At 35.3% G+C, this 10,310-nt stretch overlaps 1 protein-coding gene and 1 non-coding gene across 2 annotated transcripts; both read right to left on the reverse strand.

Moving 5' to 3' along the window:
* Positions 1-259: 259 nt before the first annotated feature.
* LOC110650628 (exocyst complex component EXO70H1-like) lies at positions 260-2,521 on the reverse strand. The gene has a single exon (XM_021805688.2). It carries the CDS (start codon positions 2,205-2,207, stop codon positions 312-314), a length of 1,896 nt encoding a protein of 631 aa, XP_021661380.1. The 5' UTR covers positions 2,208-2,521; the 3' UTR covers positions 260-311.
* A 3,800-nt stretch (positions 2,522-6,321) lies between these two features.
* On the reverse strand, positions 6,322-6,428 carry LOC131173658 (small nucleolar RNA R71). Its single transcript, XR_009143971.1, has one exon. It is a non-coding gene; the product is annotated as a small nucleolar RNA R71 (small nucleolar RNA).
* Positions 6,429-10,310: the final 3,882 nt, after the last annotated feature.

The following is a 10,310-nucleotide window of genomic DNA, read 5'->3' on the forward strand; positions in this document are numbered from 1 at the left end:
ATATTTATTCTGCTATAATTTTATATTTTTATTCTGATGCATCACTTTCAAGATTTAGCCTAAAAGATTGCTTACCTTGCAAAACAGATGAATTTTGCGGAAAAACAGAACAAGAAACAGTGGTGATATCGTCCAAGTCATGATGATTATTTTTTCTGCAGCATCGGTGGGATGCACTTGCTTAGCACATGAAATTAACTGAAATCTTCATCAGAAAGTGAAATTGCTATTGTCATAAAATTTTTGTATGCACTTGCCATTGATATGATACATTATACTGCATTACTTTTTTCTATATCAGAATTATAAGTTCACCGGGGTATACATCGTCGCGATGAAGATGATGGGGAACTATCTGAAATTGCAACTCCATGAAACAAATCTGACAGATAGTTCCCCAGATCATCAGGACTAAACCTCACCAACAACTCCAGATTCTTCTCTCCATTCAACATCACCAAATACTTTTCAGAAAATTCTCTATAAGCTGGTACAAGTTTTTTGGCTATGGATACCTTCAATCCATCCCTTAAATTCCCATCTGGTACAATCCATGATGTCTGTTTCTTATATGCTTCTTCAAAAGCTGCATTAAACCTGCGAAAACATTCTTTTGCTGCTTCTGGCAATAGTTCTGGAGAATTTCTCTCTGGTAAAGATGAGAAGACTTTATTCCAAGCCATTGTTTCATAGTTGGCTGCATATTGTTTAACCTTCTTGGCATGCTTGACGACCCAATCCTCGCCTAGCAGGACCTTCAGGTGAGTTGTGCAGACCTTTTCAATGATAAATTGAAGATTGTTTGCGAGGAATAGATATGACAAAGACACATCTCTGTATAATTCTGCTTTAGTGTCAAGCTTGCATAAAAGAACTAGAATGAGCCAAGCCAGGAGGACTGAGATTGCTGGGGTTGAACCATCATCAAAGGTGGGACTCTCGAAGTAAGATTCAGGCAATGGTGGTGAAGAATCCGCGAAAATTTCAGAGAGAATCCCACCATAATCTGAAAGCACAGATAGGAAATTAATCACTTTTCTAGTCAGCGGGTGAATACCACCACCAAGAACAGTAGTTTTTGACGAGTCCTTTTGAATTGTTGATTCAAAGTCAAATAAAATAGCACGAACTGATTCGCCAAGTCTCTGAAGTGATGAAAAAGCTTGCGATTTAATTTCTGAGGTTGATTCAGAGTTGAATGTCAATTCAATCTCTGGCCAAAGATTGGAGAGAGCTTCATGAAGTTCCATTAGCAGGAAAATTCTTTCTGGTGTTTTCTTGCACTTAGCGATGAGTTCAGGAAATCTGAATAGATTTGTTGCACCTTCTTTGGTAATATCAGTGAAGCATGATTCTCTGATAGTTTGGGATGCAGAAAAAACATGATCGCAGAGAGCTTTTTCTCCACCAAACAGTGTTTTCACTGCAATCTTTACTGCATTCAGCCAGTTCTTGGTCAGATGCTCAAGAGCTTCCCAATTCATTTTTTGAATTTGAGAAGACCTGAACTTTTCAACTCCAAGAAGATAGAGTCCTTCATCAACTATGGATTTTCTGATGAGCTTGTATATTTTGATACACTCTTTACCATAGCCAGCACTTATCATACAATGAGCTATTGACCTGAGATCAGACATGGCGTTTGTTGCCTCTCTTTCAACCTTAGTGATTGATTCACCAGCTATTTTAATCTCTTCTTCAGAACCAATCTCATCATCATCTTCAAAATTGCTAGAGCCATCCGATGATAGACCTGAAAGAGACTCGGGATCAAGTTGGTCACGATGTGCAGACAGAATCTGATACAATTCTTTTTCAAGTCTTTTCATGGCAATTTGCATGAGGTTTTGAGCAAGAACAAGCTTATCAGAGGCTGAATGTTCAGACACCAGGAAGTGCATGGCTAGGCGAAGGTCTTTGACACTTTTGAGGAACTCTTTTGCTTCTTTTCTCTGGTGGAATAGGGAGGTAACATGGGTGACTGCTGCGGAGTCAGGGTCCCATTTCCTGATTATTGACTCTGCATTTTCAATGTTCTCTTCCATCATGGATTCAGTGAACTTGTGAACAGCAGGAGAGGAGGGAAAAGAAGAGCTTGGAAAGGAATTAAAAGATGAAAGAGTTTTTGAGGATGAAAATAATAGAGTTGACCACCCTTTTCTTGCCATAGTTGTATGATTACTCTTAGGAGTCTCTGAGAGAATCATTGAGCCTTCAAAAGGGTATATAAGCTCAAAGATGAAGCTCTAATTAATCCCTTCCTTTGATTTGCTCTTGTTTCTGAGTGTTTATTTTGAAGAGGGGTTTATATAGAGAAGAGCCATTGTTTTGCAACTGAGGAAGGTGGATATTAGCTGGTCCAGCTGAAACAAGAAGCATTGACTGACTCAGCTGGGTGCGCATCACTCTAGAAGAAAGAGATTTTTGACAAGAGTAAATAGACTTAATTTTTTTTTTTTCAATTTCATTTTCTGATGTAATCATAGTGATGAATACGATGAAAGGATGCTAATAAGGAGGGCCAAAATGTCATGTTTACCAAACCCTATGTCTACTAAGAAGTGCCATGACTAAGAAAACTAAGCACTAAAGACCACGAGGTATAATTGAGTGCTCTGAAACACGGAACATAGATTTTTTTAGCCAAGATTTATCTATTATGGATTAAAAATATAAAATGTCCTTTTTATTAAATATATGAGTTTTGCATATTTGTGTGTTGAGTCTGCCGTGGATCGGGTTTAGATAAAAATTTTTTTACGTAAAAAAATATAAATTCCACCTTTTATAAATAAGGAAAAGTTAAATATTTATATTTAAGAAAATACTATTTTTTAATATTTATGACATATTTAATAATTAGCCAAAATGGAAAAAAATGTTTTTAGACTCTTCCTTTGGTTTGAATTACATGTCTCCGTCTTGCCCACAAAGGCCACAATTTATCCATTTAGTTTAGCTTGTCTTTTTTCCTGGTCTACAACGCTATTGTGGTTAAAATTTCCATTGAGAATAATATTTTTTTAAATATATTAACAAAAAAATATTATAAATTAATTAAAAATGTATTTTAATTATAAAAATATTTAAATAAAAAACAGACTTTTTTAAATAACATTTAATTTTTTTAAAAAGCATTTTTTATTAAATTTTGCCTTATTAAAGCTCATTCATCAAAGTTATTATATTATTAATGCCCAAACTTTAAGTTACAAATCTCTTGACATGATTAATTAAAAAGAAGAAGAATAATAATAAAAAGCAGAGGGAGAGAACGTGGATGAAGTGGTAAGAATATTTGGGTTGTTCTTATTTTGACCCTAGCATTGTGGGATTTGTTCCAAGTTCCCAGCAGATTAATGGCTGCAAAAGGCAAAAAAATAAGTGTAAATTTATTGGGAATAAACTATAATTTAAAGCTGTTGAATTAACACCTTAATTACTTGAAGTGGAAGGTATGAGAAATGCGAGGAATTATTGCGTGCTCCCCAACCATATATTTTGTATATATAAAATAATAAGTCATGACGAAAAATTATATCTAAGTGAGCACTAAAAATAAGTGTTATCTCTCTTTTAATTAATATATATCATCCTTCATTAATTTTCCAAGTATGTCAAACAAAATATTAATTTAAAAATATTCTAAATTCATCTCAATTATTTATTAATTTATTTTTTATTTTCTCGTTACTTAATTTGTTGATCAAGACTTAGAAATTTAGAATTACATTACAAAAGAGGTATTTTTTATTATTATTATTTTTTTAAATTTCAGACCAAATGATATATCTTTAATTAAATCATAGAATTAAATCTGAATTCAATAGAATTAGTGCAGTTGAGAAGGATGTGAGTGATCCTTCCTCTTATTAATCAGGGTTTGACACTGCTAAAGAACACTATATAATTATTAGATCAACTCAAAGAAATATGGTTTTTATTTATATTTTAAAAGGAAATTTAATTTTTGATATACTGATGCATACAGTTTGCATAGTCATTTAGGTCTAATTTTATAACTATTTTTATTTGATTATTAGTCATTTTTAGCTAATTTCATTAGTTAATTAGTTAGTTTTTCATAGTTGTCAATTTTGCATTAATTTGTAATTTTTACTTTGTTTTGTAGGAAAAATGGTGTTTTTGAAGGACTGAAGAGAATTTTGCCATTGAGGAGTGTCTTCTACAGCCAAAGATGTCAAAAACAGGTTTTCAAGCTGAAATATGCATTGACCAAACTGTGCATAACTTGCCGCATAAACCATGCAGATCTGCATAAGGAGAAAGATCAACATTCGAGAACCGGTAGAAATGTGCATAAGGAGACGCATAGCTTATGCACATTATCGCCTCCTTATGCACCTTCACGAATTGTGCATAACCTATGCACCAAGTCATGCGATTTCGCATAAGTGACTCGAGAACCAGCCAGCGCAGATCGCATAACTTATGCAGTCCACTTATGCAGTCCCATAAAGAGTTCATTAATGAGCTGGCAGGAGATTCCCTCAAATAATTCCTCCTAGAACATACCATTTTAGGGCTCCATGTCAGAAAAATGCTATAAATAGTCTCATTTTTCCCATTTTAGAGGAGGAGACAAAAGGAGCAAAAAAGGAAAGGAGAGTAAAGGCAGAATTTGAGGAGTCACTTTCATCTTCCACACCATTCAACCAAGATTTGCAGATTTCTTTCTTTCCTTACATTTTTCTACATTTCTAGTGTTTAATTTCTTATTCCTTAGCTTAGATTAAAGCTTTATTTCCATTTAAACTCAATATATCTTGTAAGCATTATGGATAGTGAGTAGTTTACTTTTGATTCTGGAGTAAGGGTTGTAATATTTGAGATATTTTATGGATTTTGATTGGGTAATCCATATTTTGTGGTCTTAATGAGTTTTATTCATTTCTTGTATGCTTAATGACATGCTTAGTGTAGGATCCCATTAAATGATGTTCTTAATCCATGGTTGAAGCACCGAAAGGAGAAGGCCTTGTGATAGATAATCAAGAAATTGGACTTAATTAACTTAGACCTAGAAATAGGCTAAGGATTAAGAGGATTCACAGATTAATTAAAGAACTTGATGGGTCTTAATTAATTCTAACTCCACGAAAGTAGGATTAGTTTGATTAAGGCACTCTTTGTCTCACTCGAAAGGGAATTCAAAGGATTTAAGAATTAATCTCCTTAAAACCCATAAGTTTCATAAGATTGGATAACCAATTTAAAATCCCAAAATAGCTCGAATATGAAATCCCGAACTCCGGAATCGCCTTTTTACCATTGTTAATTTCTAATCGAATTCAATTACTTGCCATTTTGAATATTGCCATATTTGAACTTGCTTATTTCAATTTGATGCAATTTTAGTTTAATTAATACATTGTTGAATAGAATATTAATTTTTGCATATTTAGATTTCATACTCCATTACCCATCAATTCATTACTTTAATTTCAAAAATATTTCAATTTACTCAATTTTTTATATCAAAAATTCAATCATTAACACAACTCCTCGTGGGATCGATATCTTTTATATACTACTTGTACGACCCGTGCACTTGCGGTAGGGACGCATCAAGTTTTTGGCGCCGTTGCTGGGGAGTTGTTTGTTTAAGATTGAATTCTTGATTATTTTAGTGTTTATAGTTTTATTTTTGTTATCTTTTCATTTTGTGTTTGTTTGTTCTTTTTCAGGTACTTTTAATCTTTTATGAGAAGAGCTAGAAACACAAGTGACACATCCTTATTGTTCAATCCTGAAATTGAGAAATTTTGTAAGGCCAACAAGAAAGAAACCAGAAAAAGAAAAGAAGCCTTGAGAGAAACTGAATTAGAAGAAGTCATGGCTGATGAACGAATGAGAATTGGTGTTAATGCTGGAAATGGTCAAAACAATGAAAATGAAGCCCAAGGGGAAGAAGTTGTTAATGCAAACGTGCCTAGGGGAAGTATGATGGATCATGCTTTTCCACGTTTTGATGACTTGAGAGAGAGCATAGCAAGACCAAGAATCGATGCAAATAGTTACAAGATGGATTTTGGAGTTCTTCAAATGATTCAAAATTCTCAATTTGGAGGACATCCTTCTGAAAATCCACACACACATCTGAAGAAGTTTGCTATGATTTGTGACATGCAAAAACAACCTGGAGTGTCTAATGATGCAGCAAGATTGAAGCTATTCCCATTCTCTTTGAAAGATAGAGCATTGGATTGGCTTGATTCTTTACCTCACAACTCCATTACAAATTGGGAGCAACTCACTGATGCATTTCTTGCACAATATTTTCCACCTGGAAAAACTCAAGAATTGAGGAATCAAATGACAGCTTTCAGACCAAGAGAAGATGAAACTCTTTATGAGTCATGGATGAGATGGAAAGAATTAGAGAGATTATGCCCACATCATGCCATTCCGAAATGGATGATAAACCAGAATTTCTACACAAATGTCACTCCTGCAATTAGAGGGATTATTGATGCTCAAACAGGAGGAGAATTTATTATAAAGCATTAAGATGAAGCTTATGAGCTATTGGAGAAAATTGCAAAGAATACTCATCTTTGGAGTAGTCCAAGAGGACCAGCTCCAACTCAAAAAGGCAAGTCTTTGGAATGTATGATCTTGATCCATTCAACATGATTAATGCAAAGTTTGATGCACTTACAAATGTCCTTGCTAAGAAGATGGAAGATTTGAGTATGTTGGTTAGTTCATCATCATCAGCTGGAAGTTCACAACAAGTGGCTTATGCAGAGGAAACTACCAGCTGTGGAGTAGATTATGGAGAACAAGCAGCATATGTTGGTAATTATGGAAACAAGCAAATGGGGAATCCTTACTCTCAAACTTACAATCCAAATTGGAGGAATCATCCCAACTTTTCATGGGGAAATCAGCAAAGTCAAGTTCCAAATTAGAAATTTCAACCACAACAGCAAAGTCAAGTTCCATATCAGCAAAATAGGCAACCATTGCCTAATTTTCAGCAGAAAAATATGAACCCTCCACCAAAACAGCAAGAACAAAATTCCACCACTGAAGCTTTATTGCAACAAATTCTTGCCAACCAAAATAAGCATGATGAGGAGATGAAAGAGATGAAAGCACGGCTGGAACAGATGCAGACACATAACAGAATGCTGGAAAATCAGATTGCACAACAAGCATCTTCCTTAAGTGCCAAGTCTTTTGGAAAGCTTCCAAGTCAACCAGAAAACCCAAGAGAGCAGTGTCAAGCTATTACTTTAAGAAGTGGGAAAGTTATAAATGATGAGAAGAGTGAAAACAGTGAGAAGAGAGAAAATAAGAAAAATACTGATGAGAGTGAAAAACAAGAGAGTGCAGAAAAATGTAAAGAGAAAATTGAAGAGAAGGAAGAGAAATATATACCTCCTGAACCCTACAAGCCACAACTTCCCTTTCCACAGAGATTTCACAAAGCCAAGCTTGATAAGCAATTTGGGAAGTTCTTAGAGGTTTTGAAGAAGCTTTACATAAATGTGCCATTTGTTGATGCTCTTTCACAAATGCCCTCTTATGCAAAATTCTTGAAAGAAATTCTCTCAAACAAGAGGAAACTTGAAGATGATGAAACTGTAGCTTTGACAGAAGAATGTAGTGCTATCCTCCAAAGGAAACTTCCTCCAAAGCTCAAGGATCCAGGGAGTTTTTCAATTCCATGCCACATTGGGGAATCATGTTCTACAAAAGCCTTATGTGATTTAGGGGCTAGTGTTAGCCTCATGCCCCTCTCAATTTATGAGAAGCTCAATATGGGAGATCTAAAGCCAACCCATATTTCTCTTCAGTTAGCTGACAGATCAATTAAGTATCCTGAAGGGATTTTGGAGAATGTGCCTCTGAAGGTTGGGAAGTTCTACATACCTGTTGACTTTGTCATCTTGGACATGGAGGAAGATTTTAATATCCCAATCATCTTGGGAAGACCCTTTCTAGCTACAGCAGGAGCGTTGATTGATGTCAAGGGAGAAAAATTGACTCTTAGGGTTGGTGAAGAGCAATTGGTTTTCAATATTAATAACACTATGAAGAAGCATCATTCTGAAGCTGATACTTGCTTGAGAGTTGATATTATTGATGAGCTGGTTGAAGAACACTTCAGAAAGAAATATCCAGAAGATCCACTTGAAAATTGTTTGGTTCATGGAGGAGGCATAGACTATGACAACCCTCATGTAGCTGCATATGCTCAACACTTAGAGGGTAGTCCACCATTCATTTCTGCTCCAGTTTTTCAACTCACACAAAAGGAAAAAGCAGAAACTAAGCAACCATCATTCAAGGAAAAAGATGCACCTAAGGTAGAACTTAAGCAACTTCCTTCTCAGCTCAGGTATGAATTTCTTGGCACTAATAACACTTATCCAGTAATTGTAAATGCAAATTTGAGTACTTTAGAGGCTGATAAGTTGTTAAGAGTGTTGAGGCAATTCAGAAAAGTCTTAGGATACACCATAGATGACATTAAGGGAATAAGCCCACACTTTTGCATGCATAGAATCATTTTGGAAGAAAATTGTAAGCCATCTATCGAACATCAGAGGAGGTTGAACCCAAATATGAAAGAAGTTGTTAAAAAGGAAATTTTGAAGTTGCTTGATGCAGGGATGATATATCCCATCTCAGACAGTACTTGGGTGAGCCCAGTACATGTTGTCCCAAAAAAGGGTGGAATGACAGTTGTCAAAAATGAAAATAATGAATTAATTCCCACCAGAACAGTGACTAGTTGGCGAATGTGCATAGATTACAGAAAATTAAATGTTGCCACTAGAAAAGATCATTTTCCACTTCCCTTCATTGATCAGATGTTAGAAAGATTGGCTAGGCATTCTTACTTTTGCTATTTAGATGGATATTCAAGTTTTTTTCAAATCCCTATCCATCCAAATGATCAAGAGAAAACCACTTTTACTTGTCCATATGGAACCTTTGCTTATAGAAGGATGCGATTTGGGTTGTGTAATGCACCAGCCACTTTTCAAAGGTGCATGATGGCAATCTTCTCAGATTTCATTGAAGACATAATGGAGGTTTTTATGGACGATTTTTCTGTTTATGGATCTTCATTTGACATATGCTTGGTTAACCTTTCTAAAATTTTGCAGCGATGTGCAGATACTGACCTTGTGTTAAACTGGGAAAAGTGTCATTTCATGGTTCAGGAAGGGATAGTACTTGGACATTTGGTGTCTAACAGAGGAATAGAGGTTGATAAAGCCAAAGTTGAAGTGATAGAGAAGATGGCTCCTCCTACCAATGTCAAGGGAATTCGAAGTTTTCTAGGACACGCCGGGTTCTACAGACGCTTTATTAAGGATTTTTCTAAAATAGCTAAACCTTTGTCTAATTTGTTAAGTAATGACACACCATTTGTATTTGACCAAGAGTGTTTGGATGCCTTTTGCAGGTTGAAGCAAGCTCTTATCACTGCACCAATCATGCAACCACCTGATTGGAGCCTACCTTTTGAAATTATGTGTGATGCTAGCAACTATGCAATTGGGGCTGTTCTTGGTCAAAGAAAGGACAAAAAGGCTTATGCTATTTATTATGCTAGTAGAACACTGGATGAGGCTCAAACAAATTATGCAACAAGCTGAAAGGAATTTTTAGCAATTGTCTTTGCATTGGAAAAATTCGGACCTTACATTATTGACTCAAAGGTGGTCATATTTTGGATCATGCGACCATCGGTATTTGCTCAGTAAAAGGAGGCTAAGCCTAGGCTCATTAGGTGGATTCGATGCTACAAGAGTTTGATTTGGAGATTAGGGATAAGAAGGGAGCTGAAAATGTAGTTGCTGATAATCTTAGTAGGTTGAAATAGGATGATGAAGAATTGGATGAAATCCGTATTGATGAGTTTTTCTTGGATGAACAACTTTTCTCTCTTGTTGCTAAATTACCTTGGTATGCGACTTTGTGAATTATCTATCTTGTGGAGTTTTACCTCTAGGTATGACATGGCAACAAAAGAAAAAGTTTTTGCATGAGGTGAAATTTTATAGATGGGATGATCCTTTACTCTTTAGGAGATGTTGTGATGGTCTAATTAGAAGATGTATTACTGAAGAGGAGAGTGCAGTATTATGCATCATTGCCATGCTTCTGCTTATGGAGGACATTTTGGAATCTCTAAAACAGCTAGTAAAATTTTGCAAGCTGGTTTCTTTTGGCCAAATCTTTTTAAGGATGTGAGGAAATTTGTGTCGGATTGTGATAAATGTCAAAGGAGTGGAAATTTGTCAAAAAGAGATCAAATGCCCCTA

The sequence above is a fragment of the Hevea brasiliensis genome, chromosome 14, assembly GCF_030052815.1.
Source record: "Hevea brasiliensis isolate MT/VB/25A 57/8 chromosome 14, ASM3005281v1, whole genome shotgun sequence".
NCBI classification, from domain to species: Eukaryota; Viridiplantae; Streptophyta; class Magnoliopsida; order Malpighiales; family Euphorbiaceae; genus Hevea; species Hevea brasiliensis.

Coding starts and splice junctions, on each gene's coding strand:
- LOC110650628 (XM_021805688.2), bottom strand. CDS start 2,207: ATGATTCTCTCAGAGACTCCTAAGAGTAATCATACAACTATGGCAAGA.